The sequence below is a fragment of the Lissotriton vulgaris genome, unplaced genomic scaffold (assembly GCF_964263255.1).
Source record: "Lissotriton vulgaris unplaced genomic scaffold, aLisVul1.2 SCAFFOLD_375, whole genome shotgun sequence".
In the NCBI taxonomy this organism is placed as follows: Eukaryota; Metazoa; Chordata; class Amphibia; order Caudata; family Salamandridae; genus Lissotriton; species Lissotriton vulgaris.
Genome location: NW_028244278.1, coordinates 567,764 through 583,100, shown reverse-complemented (window position 1 = coordinate 583,100; position 15,337 = coordinate 567,764). Strand labels below are relative to the sequence as shown.

The 15,337-nt window shown below is 48.5% G+C and overlaps 1 protein-coding gene across 1 annotated transcript in view; it reads left to right on the top strand.

Moving 5' to 3' along the window:
- The window catches only part of CUL9 (cullin 9), a 443,484-nt gene that overhangs the window by 150,821 nt on the left and 277,326 nt on the right, over window positions 1–15,337 (top strand). Inside the window, exons 15-18 of the mRNA XM_086948773.1 lie at window positions 7,007–7,097; window positions 8,591–8,762; window positions 9,176–9,281; window positions 10,399–10,494. Of these exons, the coding sequence (XP_086804899.1) occupies window positions 7,007–7,097; window positions 8,591–8,762; window positions 9,176–9,281; window positions 10,399–10,494 (465 nt within the window). The remainder of the gene's footprint in view (window positions 1–7,006; window positions 7,098–8,590; window positions 8,763–9,175; window positions 9,282–10,398; window positions 10,495–15,337) is intronic.

Sequence of the window (15,337 nt, the reverse complement as noted above, 5' to 3'; positions counted from 1 at the left end):
ATTAGTCCCTTTGGTTATTAGGGGGGGAATGCCACTACGGCCCCACATCATTGAACGAGTGTCTGCAGATCCGCTTTCATCACCACAGCTTTGCTAGTCTGTGCCTTTGGAGATCTGTTTTCGAGACTGCTGGGCATGCCTTGAGGTCATCTTTAGTGGGAGCACTTGTGGACTTTGTTGCCATGTTGTCTGTCTCCTCTGTTTGGGAGAGGGGGTCGTATACTGTGCATTTGTGGCAAGAGGCATTTGTCAATTTCTCTTTGCGAATATTTATGGTGGCCCTTCGGCATAGGACCTATCGCTCAGCTTTAAAATGCAGGGTGTTACCGGTGCCCACATCTTCTTTTTTTTAAAAACGTTATTTTTGGTTATACAACATGTATAAAGAACTCCCCAAATTGGCATCGTTACAACCCATGCACACAGCTCGATAACCTCATTTCGGCACTGGAAGACACAGGTATCACCTGGGTAGGTAAAACTCATGGGGAGTAGCAGAATATCAGAGAATAAATAACAGCATGAGGAAGCAGCTGAGCACCGCCCAACTCACCGCAGTCCCCACCTCCCTCCCTGTCAGACCCCGACTCCACTGGTGAGAACAATTCGTCACTTGCCCCATCAGACTCACTTTGGGAAGACCGCCCCCTCTCCGCTAGCCCCGAGGCACACATGATTCGCCAGGCGAGTAAATCATCCTGCAGCTTCTCGCCCCTCCGCGTAAGTTGCATATGCGTTTCCTCAGCCAGGGACCATTCTCTCACATCTTTAATCCAGGTGGGCACCTCTGGGGCCCTCTGTCCCGTCCAAGTGATCGCCGCTCTACGCCTAGCAAGCACCAACGTTAATTGTAATAGTTTATAGGAAAGGTTCCTTCTCTTGGGCTTGGGGACCAACGCCAGCAAACAATGTAAGGGATTCATGGCGATCTGTAGGCCCGTGGTGGTGACTATGCGCTCCACTACCCACGTCCAGAAGCTCTTGATCAAGGCTAAATGCAGGAAGCCCGCTCCCCCTGCACCAAATCTGGGGCAGCCGTGCCCCCTGTCCCCAGAGATACACTTTAACGATATTGGAGTCAGATAGGTACGGTGCATGAAATTAAAGTGTATTAATTTGAACCGAGCATTGCACGATACCTTGTGCGTGAGTGACCCTATTCGCTTCCGCTGCCCCTGCTCCAGGGTAGCACCAAGATCTTTCTCCCATGCCGTCCAAGAAGGCGGCACCGGTGGAGTGGAATCCTGTTTCCTAGCCGAATATAGCAGAGACATTAATCTACACCCCTTGCCGCAGGAAAAAAGAATGTTTAGAGTGTGGGTCATCATAACTGTGCCCACATCTTCAAAATCTCTCCATTCGGTTGCACGACAGACCAGATTTCACTGTTGCTCTAACTAAGAAACTCCCTCTGGTATGTCTTCTTGTAGTCAACCCTGTTGCTGTGATTAGGTCTCCCTGTACCGGTTGTTTTCCCCAGTTGTGGATTTTCTGCTGACTATCCAGATAGTACATATTGGGAAGTCTCTCTCATGGTCCCTTCAGAGCAATTTAATGCATACCTTGCTCTGTCGACTGGTGCCAGGTTCCATTCCCTTCTGGTTGGTATCCCGGGTGCTGTGATTGACTCTGGCCTGGCCTTGTGCCAGGGCTGTGCATTCACTTATGGCCCATCGTGCGACCCTGGGTATATTTGAAGACTTTTGTGCCTCTCTTGCTGTCTCCTCCATGTCTTACCATTCTGGTTACTGTGGCTTGCATGGGGAGGGGTTGGCCCTCTCCCGCGGCAGGTGCCATTTGGGTGGCCTGCAGTATCCCTTTTCCGAGCCTTTACCACCGGAGTTTTGTGCCATTTGGTGTCCCGGTCGCATGATTTGTGTAGGTCAGACTAAGCAAAGTCAAGAATAGTATACTGCAACACCGAAGAGGGTTATGCTATGCAGAGTTGTAGAGCGCGCTATACTCACTCAGGAGAGTATCCTGGTGCGGAGCGGGTGTGCGTTTAGCCAAACCTGTGGCCTCATGGGGCTACTTGAAAAGCCAGGTCTTCGTCTTCTTTTGAAATTCAAGAAGTGAAGCGGAGGATCTCTGTGTAGTGGCAGGTCACTCTGTGCTACAGTACTGAGGTAGGAGAAGGCTCGACCTCCAGGTCTGGTTTTCCTTATGCATGGGTGTGTGGAAGTAGGAGTCTGGATGAGCAGGCGTGTCTGAAAGGTTTGTGAAAGCTGATGTGATTGTTGAGGTGTGCTGGGCCAGTGTTATGGAGTGCCTTGAAAGTGTGGGTGAGGAGTTTAATTTATATTAGTTTGTGTATGGGAAGCAAGTTGAGCCCCTTTAAGTGTGGTGTCATGTGATTGTGATGTGGAATGTTGAGAGTGATTCTGACCGACCATTTCTGAATGGTCTGCAGCCTCCTGTGAGTTTTTTGTTGTTGATCCCAGCATAGAAGGTGTTCCCGTACTCCATCTTACTTGCTTGACGGTTTTCGGAGTACTGAATGGGAGCCATTGACAAATCTTCCTCCACATCTTCAGGGTATGGAAGCTTGAGGCTGTGACGATATTGACTCGGGAGGTCATGTCGAGTTTGCCGTTTGACGATCCAGACGTTCTTGAAGTTTGTCAATCTTAGCTTTATTGGCCACCAGGTGGAGTCCCAGAGTGAAGTGCTTTTCCCGAAGATCGCAATTGTAGTCTTGTTGGTAGTTGGTCTTCATCCAGTGGGTGATTTCCGTCATGCAGCCATTGACCTTGATCTGGGTACGGGGTGTCTTGCCCATGAGGGTGGGAATGAGTTGCGTGTCATCGGTGTCTGAGAGGACGTCGATATTGTGAGAGCGGATGATGCTCGCTAGTGGGATCATGCTTTCTTTGAAGAGGGTCAGGCTCAGGGAGAATCCTTGCAGAACTCTGTAGATGATGTGGAGGATGTCTGAGGTGTGGTCCCAGGCTAATTGACTGGGTCTCTTCTGTCAGAGAGGAGCAGCTCCATCTAGGTGGGTTTCTTTGTATTCTGATGAAGTGGCGTTTGAAGGGAATGGGGTGGGAAACTGTCAAACACTGCAGAGAGGTCCAGAAAGATGAATGTTGCTGTGTCTCTTCCATCCAGAGCCATGCGGATGTCATCTGTGGTGGTCAGAAGGGCCGTTTCAATGCTGTGGTTTGGTCTGAAAACAGACTGAGTAAACCTAGGAAGTTGGTGATTGTTGGGGTATTCAGCGAGTCGTTTGTGTAACCATTGGGGCACATTTTGTTGGAACATTATAAAAACCTTTGACACTCCAGTGAAGACCTGTGTTAGCAGAACATTGAAGTACTGACGCCTACCCCAGGAGGAGGACATTTTGCTGCAGCACTGGCATTGTCAGAATGTTAATGGATGGAACTAGTCAAAACTATGAAACATGGACTTAATGGGATGGACGAATCGGTTCAGTTTAAGTTGATCAACAACTGCCATGTGAGGGTTGCATTTCCATGTACTTAATTGCTGACTGTATATGTTGTTTGTATTGCTCCCCCTAGACCGTTTTTGCGTCCCCAAAAGGTTGGCTAACCACGCCATGTGTGCGCATGTTATTCATTATTGGTTGTTTCTGTTGATTTGCTATAGTATAGATACATTCACTTTATTTAGAGCCACCAAAAGTTAAAGGCAGCTGCGCTTCCCGAAAGCCCAACTGCCTGTTACACTGGCCCGCCACTCGATGACGAGCCCGTGATAACAGAAGTCAAAGTGGACTCTGGTCTACAAAAGAAAAGGATTTGCTTACCTGAAAGCTACTGCAGATTGTTCAGTGACTGGGAGACCAGTTGACCAGTGGCAACTGAACCTGCACTGGCCTCCCCTGATGCAATATGGACATTGAGTCCTGAGGCTGGAAATGACCCCATAAGTTTGTGAACAGCAGGAAAACTCACAGCATCTCTTCAGTATCTCTTCCGCTTTGCAGCTTCCTTCAAAACCCTGCATTAGAACCTCTTCCTAGTTTGATCATTTTTAAGGAGAAAAGTACACCGAGGACCCTAAGACTGCTGACGACGGCAGGCAAACTGTCCCCCTGGACCTTAAGGGCCCCTGTGACTGGCCCCAGCCGTTGTGGTTATTCCAAGAACATTCTAACCGGCTTTGTAGCCTTTTGGCTACTAACCGCTTGCAACAATTTATTGCATCCAAATGAAAAAACATATCCCAGCTCCTCTCAATAGTATTTTGTCATTTAAGTGTCTAATTTCAGATACAAATAAACTATTTTTATAAATCGGTGTTTTATATTAGTTTTGTTATTTATTTATTTATTTAAAATATTTATAGAGCGCGGCTGTCACCTGGCAGGTATCCTGGCGCTGGTAGCTACTCCTGGGGTTTATTGCCGGGGGGGGGGGGGGGGGGGGGGGGGGGGATGGACTGTGGCTGGCCGGTTTAAAGGGGTGGAGGAAAGAGCCATGTTTTGATTCGTTTCCTAAAGGGGAGGAGATGAGGGATTTGGCGAATGTCGACAGGCAGACTGTTCCACAGCTTGGCTGCAGCTACTCTGAACGATCTTCCCCCCGTGCTGGCCTTCTTACATCTGGGCACTCTCACAAGGCAGGCAGTGTTGGACCTGAGTGTTCTGGTGGGGGTGTACCAAGAGAACAGACGTTGAAGAGGTCTGGGTCCTGCACCATGTAGTGCCTTAAAGACCAGGCAGAGGGCCTTGAAGGCAATGCGTTGCTTCAAAGGCAGCCAGTGCAGCTCGGCCAGTGCAGCGGTGGCCGAGGATCTCCTGGTCCAGCCAAGAGCCAGTTTGGCTGCTGCCGACTGAACTCGTTGGAATCTGTCCAGTAGTGTTACAGGAGATTCAAGCAGCAGAGCATTACAGTAGTCGAGGTGACTAAGAATAGTACACCTGACTACCAATGCTCTGGCGGAGGAAGGTAGCAAAGGCAAGACCTTGCGCAGTGAGCGCATAAGGCCAGAGCAGGTAGCGACTGTTCTTGAGACCTGCGTTTCCATGCTCAGTTGATGGTTTAACATGACGCCCAGGTTGCGAACACTGGTGACAGGTGGCGGGTTGTTAGAGTTTTCCGGGGGCCAGAACTCAGCGGGCAGAGGGCGGGGTATGCGACTCGCAGGACAGAACAGCACCTCGGTTTTCGAGGCGTTGAACTGAAGGGAGTTCCGGTGAAACCAGCTCGCAGTGTCTCTTAGACACTCATGGAAGGCTTGCAAGGAGATGGAATCTTCGCCTTCACAAGAGAAAAGGAGCTGGGTATCGTCCGCATAGTTTACTGTGGTCATGTTATGTGATTTAATTAACGTGACCAGTGGTTTCAAGTAAACATTAAAAAGAATCGAGGAACCCAGGGGAACACCGTAAGGGACAGGGGAAAAGACCGATTGGAAAGGGGGGAGGGATACGGCCTGTTTTCTTTCGCTGAGGTAGGAGTGAAACCAGATCAGGGCCGTGCCGTCGATCCCTGCCTCTTTCAACCGCTCGAGCAGAATCCCATGATTAACAGTATCGAATGCGGCAGACAGGTCTAATAAAATCAGGGCCACGGCTTGGCCCCTGTCTGCGCGCATTCGAAGCTCCTCCATGGCAGTGAGCACAGCAGTTTCAGTGCCATGAGCTGGGCGAAAACCAAATTGGAATTCGTCCAGAATGTGGTGCTGCTCGAGGTGGGTTGAGAGGCATTTACTGACCCAACGTTCAAGCACCTTCACCGGGAAAGGCAGGAGTGATATGGGGCGGAAGTTGGACAAACATTCTGGGTTTAGCGTGGGTTTCTTTAGTAGCGGGGTGATAAGCGCTTGCTTCCAGGGGCGGGGGGCGAAGCCGCAGCTAAGGGATTGATTACAAATCATCCGGAGAGTGTGAAATAGTTCGTGCCCACATGCTTTCCAGATTTTCGGAGGCAGAGGATCAAGGTGGGATCCCGAGGTGATGCCCTGTGCAACTTTTTCATACTCTGTTTGAGAAATAAGGGGGAAAGCCAGTAGCCTATTCGTAGGAGGGCAGGCTGACCTCAGAGAGTCAGGATTGGTGGGGCTGACTTCGGGAAGGTTGGGATAAGTGTGTGACGGGGGCGTTGCCAGATTATTGATCTGCGTCTCTTATAAAGTGCGTTGGTACTCGTAAGGGGTTTACACGTGATTCTATGACCTAGTTTGATTGTTCTGTCCCACAGCTGCCCAGTACTGAGCTGAAGGTTTTCTTTTTGTTAAAGAGCGTAAGTGGACCCGATAAAAATGTAAAATGTAAATTGATACTTGTATAGCGCACTACTCACCCGCAAGGGTCTCAAGGCGCTTGTACGAATACCGCTGTGGAACCCATCCTGGCTTTCCCTGTGAGGCGTCCACTCCTGGGCACCCCCAAGGTGGAGGCCAGGCATCCTTAGCGTTGTGGGGGCCGTTGTGGAGATTAAGCAAGCTATTGCCCAGAGTTGCAGAGTGGGACCCATGATTGGAATAGGCACCGAGGCGAGAATTATCAGGTCCGTGGAATTTTGAGCCCAAGACCCGCCGAGGCGGGGAATTGAACCCTGGTCCCGGGCTAGACCTCTGCATCAGGGTCTGCCGCTCTAACCATTGAGCGATAGACATTATGACATTATTACTTGGTGAGGTCTCTCAACCACACCTCCTAATAATCCACTTTCCTAAAGGGTGGAGCTTGTAGCATGCACTCATTGACACATTGCAAGCCTCTTGGGGTCTCCTCTCTAGATGCAACCGGTACCACTAGTAGTAAATGGAGGAGGTGGTGAAAAGCCTACCACACTTGCACCGCAAACCCAGACAGGCTAGTTTTTAAAGGAAAAACTATAAGCAACGTCAGTATACGACCTGATCCAGCATAGAGAGAAATCAAGAGAGGAAAGGTTCCCAGTGTGACGACCCCCTCGATGCATGGTCCATGCAGTAGTAATAGAAGTATTGTTGATTCTGGTGCTAGCACTATGGCCCAAGATGATTTGATTTATTGCCCGGATGTCACATCACTTTCTTTTTTTCCCCCCAGATGGTCTTAGGGCAGATTGAAGAGCATCGGCGCAACCATCAGCCAATCAATATCCCCTTCTTTGACGTCTTTCTGAGAAATCTCTGCCAAGGTGAGTGCTAATGCTCCTTAGACGTTCTGTGTTGGGAACAGCATGATATTGCATCGTTGTCGACCTATTACCAGCGAGGCAAGCTATACTCAGTTGTTGCCTGACTTAACTACACCAAATCTGCTCCTTTTATTGAATCTTGCGGCGTTTTCTAAAATCATGGTTTTTATATTCCGCCTCGGTGGTGGTAGTAGGGAGCAACGACTTGAAAAGTAAATATCTGCTCTACTTATGAGCATTCAGCAAGATGCTCCTTGACCCATCCCGTTTTCCTTCCTCTGCCCATTTCTTTCCAGCATCTCAGTTCAGTCTTTGTATTTCATCTTCAGCCTCTCGCTCTCCAGTAGGTCGCCTCTTCATTAGTAGTCCTTTTTGAAGATAGTGTTGTATGTACTGCACGACTAACTTATGCATATCGAAGAAAGAGCATTCAAGTTGGTAATTCAAATGGAGGGGGCCTCTGCTCGCTAAGGTCTTACTAAAGTTACACCAAAGCTTGTCTGTCCACAGTTCTAGTTGGTGTGGACCGTTGATGAAGGGGGCAACTGAACATGAAACTAGGGAAGGGACTATGGACCGCATGTACGATGGGTTTTAGCAGTTGCAAACAGAGAATTGGCCATTTGAGACCCTATTTTGTGAGCTGGTAACTTATTACCAACTCACAAAGTAGGGTTGGCGAGTCTGCATTAGGAAGAGGCGCGTCAAGGGTGTCCCTTCCTAGTAGCAAGTCGCAGGGGGATGTATGAATACTTTGGGACAGGAAAGCTGTCGCAAAACATTCGCAGTTTACTGCCCACTTTGAGTAGGTGGTAAGCCAGTTGCAAACGGTAAGGGGAGCCCAGGGGAGCCCTTCCCCATTGTGAATTGGTAGTTACAACTTTTCTTAAGAGTAGGCAGTGATCCCACAGACCAATGCTTACTCTTAAAAAAATGAAAGAAACATTTCATTTTTCTTTTTGAAACTCAACGTGCTGCAATAAAAATAATAAGTGGTTTATTTAAAAGCAGTCACAGAAATGGTGGTCTGCTGTCCCCTGCAGGTCACCATCCCTGTGTCATACATTACACCTTACCTCACGAATATTGATGAGGTAGGTCAATTGAGACACCATTAGGAATCACTAAATGTGTCTGAAACACACATTAGGACATTGTATTTGGCGACTTCCTAATTGCGAATCGCAAAACATCGCTATTAGGAATTCACAAAATCTGGTGGTCGTACATGTGGCCCTCAATGCTTTTCCGCACCATGGAAAAAATATTTCTTGTTGTCCGGAGAGTTGAGCTGCTCCCAGGAGGACGTACTTCTTTTTGGTCTTTTCCATTCGCTTTCCTAAAATATTGTGTAAGCGTCTCCATCTGAGATATCTCCACCGAGCGACTTTTGAATGCATGCAGTCCGCATACTTAAAGGACCTAGGCACCGACTTCCCTAGGCCTATACCTACTGTGCGTAACTGAATTACATATTTTTGTGCCTTTTATAGGCTCTAGCGTTGAAGTGAAAGCTGACAAGTGCTGGGAGAAGGTGGAAGTCTCCTCGAATCCTCACCGGGCAAGCAAGCTGACGGATAGGAACCCTAAAACCTACTGGGAATCGAATGGTAGCACGGGCTCCCATTATATAAACATCTTCATGCACCGCGGAGTAGTGGTCAGGTGAGGCTTCTCAGCACTTGCTTCTTGTCTGGTATCCTGCTGCTTCCCCTGTATCGAGGTCCAGTTTAAAGCAAGTTAAATGGAAGTTCACTGCGGTTGTCATGGTGACATGGCGCATAGCCTGTGGGGTGCAGTAGGACCTGCCCCTAGCTGATTATCTTTGTGGGAAAGATGAAGAAGAGTGTTTTTCTACTGTAAGATCCATGGTCTTCCCTGGCTAACATAGACTTCGGCAGTGATTGATGACTACAGGTTTTGGTATGATTGTCTGGTTTCGGCTAGGACATGCTTCAGCTCTAAGTATTTGTAGCTTGCAGTTCCACTGTTTTTGAGTCTGGCCTAAGGTGTATGCCCATATACCAGACTCCCACCAGACCTGATCTCCCTCTCCCCTCTTTCTTTTGCCGCCCCAGGCAGCTGATTCTGCTCGTCGCCAGCGAAGATTCCAGCTACATGCCAGCACGGGTTGTGGTCATGGCGGGCGACAACCCTTCCAATATTAGCACAGAGCTGAATACGGTGAGTCTAAGACTGTGTTAGTGAGTTACCTTGTCAAACCTATGCAATGCTTGCTTTGGTTGTTATTTAGGCGGAGCAGACAGTTAGGAATGCTCACATCCCCTGCGTGCATCGATCATTGAGGGTACAGAGCGGACCATGATGAGTGACATGGCCACTTGAGCTGCTTGCAGGGATATTCTTCTACATACAGCTGTACATTGGAAGTGACTTGGACCGCTTCAGGAATGTGTGCTCACCCTCCATTATTGTACTTTAGTTTGAACCAATATTGTCCTTAACAGAAGAAAAGCAAGCCTTCTTGTGTTTGTCCTAGTAAGATGTTTGGCTACCTCAAGGCTTCAAATCTCAAATAAAAACCATATGAAAGAGAAACTGCTTGCTATGTCCAAATACAAACACTGCAGTCAGTATTTTGTAGAATATGGAAAAATATAAACACTATTTTCTGAAAATATATCTAATTTAACAGTAAGCGATGTGTGAGACACCGCACCTCTGCGTATGCCGATGGTGTAGCCTCCATCTCTTCGCCATTGGATGGCTGCTGTGCCAGTTATTGACCTCATTGCTGCAGGATTTTATGGGTCAGAATGTGATGCTTTCCTCTGTTTCCTGATGTGTGTATCCAGAGTTGCATGTACAGGGGGGTTTCAGTTTATGACGTGCACACTACTTTCCTCTCGGTTCTGTGCCTTAATCCAGGACATTCATAAAAGTGAAGCTTTACATTCGAGGGGTCTGCAAAGCGCACTGCCCTTGACACAGGGAAGAAAGGTCTGGTCAAACTAATGATTCACATGAACAAGTTCTGTGTGTATGTGGGCTTGGAGTAGGTGGTGTGTGGCAATTCAGGCCTCTGACCCCCATACTGTGCTACACAAACGGAGGACAGTAAGGGCTTGGAGTCATTGGGCAGTAGAAGTGCTTTCAGCACTTGTTGTGTAGCATTTCTTATGTTCCACAACCAGAGCATTGAGGGGGTGAAATCAGTGACGTGTTTGGTGCTTGTATCTCTCTTGCACGCCACACCCTAAGGAATGGGATGCAGAAGGGGTCCGGAGCTGGTGGCCTACACAGATGTATTTTAAAATCTTTCTTGTGTTCTTCGCCGTAGGTTAACGTGATGCCGTCTGCCAGCAGAGTCATCCTTGTGGAGGGTTTGAGTCGCTTCTGGCCCATCATACAGATCAAGATAAAACGCTGTCAGCAGGTATGGGAGCCTGTCTCTGTTTTTCCACAGCTGTAACCCCTATGTTCTAGCCCTCCTAAGCAAGTTTAATAACATTTGGATTTTTTATGCAAATCCGATATAGGTTTCAATCTACAGAAGTAGACACAAAAAAGTAGGATGCTATATTTAAAATTGTCCATCTCAAACTATTGATCTACTGTTATGGAAAGTGTTAAATATACATGACTGAATCTGAGTCTATCCAGACAGTTTCTGGGGCCATCAAATCAAGTATGTGGAGTTTTGTTAAAAAACAAAAGAAAAATCCAACACTAACACTCTAAACTCGATCTAACACAGCCAAAATAATAAAGAGGAGGCCCTGGTGTAAGGTAACTGAAAATGCAGAACTACTTTGTTCGCGTCCAAGAACCACGTGCTGACAGGTGTTCACTACTTTTAGCAAATTCTGGTCAGAAACAACCTAATGAGAAACACATATGCACATAGCGTAGGGGACTTTTTGAGAATACACTTCATATGCTGTTAATTTTTCCCTTTTTAATAAACATTATCGTAGCAGTGTATTTTTAAGAAACTTTAAAAGAACTGTGAAAAAAGCAGATTTTACACTACACACTACACACTAGACACATCACAGGATATTCCCTTTTCTTTTATACATTATAACCGGTATAGATTTATATGTAATGTATGTTCAACTGGCTTTGTAAAACAGCTGTAAATAAAAGCGTTAAACCTGCACTTGGAACACTGCAACCCTTTATTTTAATGTATTTTAAAGGAGTAGTTCAGTAGCTGCAGTGTGACCGATGTGTGCTCCACAGTGCACAATTAGTGGGACAAACTGCCAATTACTTATTCTTCCCCTTACAATTGTAAGCGCTGCGTGCAGTGCCGTTTAATCTACAGGGTATCCTCGAGGTCCTATGACCCGTTGTTGGACCTGGCGTGTTTCCTGTGTCTTTCTTACCTCCTGTTTCTGATGGTATGCTGGGCTTCGTTTTAGCTGGTTTAGTGTCTCCGCACACTTTTCCCGCTGCTATTTATTGCTAAAGTGCAAGTGCTCCTACTGCAAATTGTGTTATCATTGCTTTATTTTACAGAGTTTTATATAGCGCGAACTTGACCCGAATCGGTATCGGAGCGCTTTACATAGCACCAGTTATGTTACATTAGGACACACATTAATTTTTTTGTTAGGCACAGGGAGATTAAGTGATTTGCCCAGAATCACAGGATGTTCAGCGTCCTTGCCGGGACTTGAACCCAGTTCCCTAGAGTCGAGGTCGACCGCCCTAGCTGTGCAGCCAAGTCCTCTGCCCCTGGTTGTCCATGATTGTAATATTTGATCCCCTAATAAGTTCCTAGTACAGTGCACTGTGTGCGCCCAGGGCCTGTAAATCAAATGCTGCTAGTGGGCCTGCAGGACTGTAGTAGTAGTTTATTGTACTGTTAATTAAAACTCACAATTTAAAACAACCAGGGTGCTAAAAATACATAAAACAATCCTGATCTCAAAATATGCATTGAATATATATTGCAGTCTTCCATATTGAGCTTGTTCATTTTATACTGTAAATGGGGGTCATATCGAGTCTGTTTTGTTGTCTGTTCAGATCTCTGAAGTGTGTCAGAAATAAATAAAGTGCTTGTGCATCTGAAAGAAACAGGTCAGTATTAGATTCCTTACCTTAGAATATCCCCAGGCGTCAGTCTGGATCCCAAAATGTTTGCGTAGCAGTACCCCTGCGCGTCGGTAGGCGTTGTCTGCGGCTCTGCGGCCGTCGTCGGCATCGTTGGCGCCGGGATGACGTCGCAGGAGTACTTAGACACCGCCCTTGGTTGACTGGGTGTGAGTGTTTGATTGATTCAGATGCTCCGTCCATCACCACCCCCTTTTGTACCGCTTTTGGCCGCCATAAGTGTGGCAGGGTATGCTCAGACGTGAGTCCCTTGCTCACTTTGCCACTGGATTCAAGCAAGCCAGGATGAAAACGTCTGGAATGCCAGAAACCGGTCCTCGGAAGCTTGTTTCCGGTCCAGGGAAGGCATGGCTTGGCAGTTCGGGCTGGACTGTTCCCATGAAGCACAGGGTCAGACTGATTTGCATATAGCCATGTCTGAACTGGGGTGGCAGAGTGGGCTAAAGAACGGTGATGGATTAAACTCAGATCTTTTGACTGGGTGTGAGTGTTTTTTTTATTGGTTCAGATGCTCCGTCCATTACCACCCCCTTTTGTACTGCTTTTGGCCACCATAAGTGTGGCAGGGTATGCTCAGACGCGAGTCCCTTGCTCACTTTGCCACTGGATTCAAGCAAGCCTGGCTGAAGACGGCTGGAATGGCAGAAACCGGTCCTCGGAAGCTTGTTTCCGGTCCAGGGAAGGCATGGCTTGGCAGTTCGGGCTGGACTGTTCCCATGAGGCACAGGGTCAGACTGATTTGCATATAGCCATGTCTGAACTGGGGTGGCAGAGGGGGCTAAAGAACAGTGATGGATTATACTCAGATCTTTTGACTGGGTGTGAGTGTTTGATTGGTTCAGATGCTCCGTCCATTACCACCCCCTTTTGTACGAACAATATGGTAAAAAGATGTTCTCCTCACTGAGTTTGGGGTTGCGGTCAGTTAACACTGCGTGCCTTTTGGGCCGTTATACCCACTCTCTGTGTGACACAGTCGCGGACGTGCTGCCACAATGTCCGGAGGAGGCCCGGACTAAACTCGCCCAAGCCCTTGCGGAGGGTCGAGATGCGGCACGGTATTCCATCCGATGTAGGCTGGATACAACGGACTCGCTAGGCAGGGCGATTGCAACGACGGTGGCGGTTCGCCGCCACGCCTGGCTTAGGTCCGCCAACTTTTCGGCTGATGTCCAGAACACCCTTATGGGCATGCCGTTTGATGGCCGTCGCCTTTTTAGCGACAAGTCAGACAGTGCGCTTGAGCGCTTTAAGGACTCCAGGGCTACGGCCAAGGCCTTGGGCCTGTCGGCCCGCGCCTGCAAACTGCTGCCTTTCGCTCCTTTCAAGGCCAAGGAAGGGGCGCCCCCACACGTCCTGCCAGCCACGGGCCGCAGACTAACATCCAGCGCGGTGTTAGATGTAGTAACCGCCGTGGCGGTGCCGGGGGGACAACGGCAAGGCCAGTTCACATCCACCCCCGCAGCATACGCCTCAAAGCCTTTCTAGTCAGAGCTTTCAAATTTGATGCCAGTGGGGGGAAGGGTTCGCCATCACCTCCTCCACTGGCGCACCATCACATCGGACAGGTGGGTGCTGCAAATCGTCCGAAGGGGCTACTCCCTCCCCTAAGAGGCGACCCCTCCAGCCATGCCACCACAGTACCACCGCGTGTCGGGGATCACTTGAATCTTCTGCAAGAGGAAGTTATGGCCCTCTTGGCCAAGGGGGCCATCGAGCGCGTTCCTTCGCCAGAAGTAGGGTGTGGTTGTTACTCCCACTACTTTATAGTTCTTCCTCTAACTTCTAAAACTACCCTCGACGTAGACTACAATACTTTTGACGCCATCAGTTCCATTCCGGTCATCGATGCGGGCCGTTGGCCCTACCGACGCTGTGTGGCCTACACCACATGGAAAGAACTCCGTTCAAAAGATGCCCGGTATGTCGAGCAAAGTTTCCACATAGCGACCACCACGAGGTCGGCAACCTCTGTCTATCGCCGGAACACGGCGCGTCGACCTGCACAGCTTGTGCATCCTTCCGATCGAAGAAAACCATCTGGGATCGGAGGACCCGTCAACACGAAATGAGATCAGCTCCAGCACCAGAAGACATCTTCGACGAAGAGGTTCCCCTCGTTCCCGAAGAAGACTCACCTGATCTCCAGATCGTATCAGAGGCAGACGACTCAGATGACTCCATTCCATCGGGTCATCGCGAGAGTACTAATGCCCCTGCACCACATATTCTGCCCAAACTGAAGGCAAAGGTCAGCACTCCGCCCAAAGGGCCCAGTCGAGACCGAATACCTGCTTCGAAAGCCCCGCTTTCCAGCCCGGCTCCGAAGAAATCAACTAAGCCAAAAGACCCTTCGGCACCAAAGCCTAAAATAGTACCGGCACCGAAACATAAAGACATACCGGTACCAAAACCGAAAGAAGCACCGGCTCCGCAGCCGTCCACTTCTACACCTTCGGCGCGGAAGAATACAAAGCCTAATTCAGAGGTACCCAAAACCTCGAACATGCCTACAAAGCTGACACCTTCGGCACCGAAAACTATGCCACAGGACGTTATAACACCTCCCAAGGCTAAAGACACACAACAACCTCCACTGGTACAGAAAAAATCGACGCCCAATAAGGTTGCAGAGGAGGGAGAACTTTTTCAACCAGATCCTCGACAAAAGAAAATCTACATCGACCCAAAGACAGGTCATGTAGGTGCTACACCTCACAAGAAGAGACCAGCAGATGCACCACCCACACCTGTGGTTCCTGCCAAGAAGGACAGTGCAACATCTCCTATGCACCCTTCCTCTCCTATAACTTCTCTTCCTTCGTCTCCTGTTCCTCCTCACATATCACCTCAAATCTCTACTGTACATTTCCCATTACCATCACATTCCCCACAGCAGAATGATGATGAATACAATTTTGGTGGAGGGGAGGACATTCAAGAAACTGATTCATACCATGTAAATGTCCCTATATGTCTTTACAAACCCACACAATGTGCCTAACATTCCTGAACCGCAGTCCTACCCATCAAAACCTTCCCCTCCAGAGGATACCATTGGTTTTGGTCATCTGTTAAACAGAGCTGCTGTTTACCTTGGAGTCCCTACGCATTCCGAAGACTTGAGGAGAATTTTCTCCTAGATACCTTTGAGC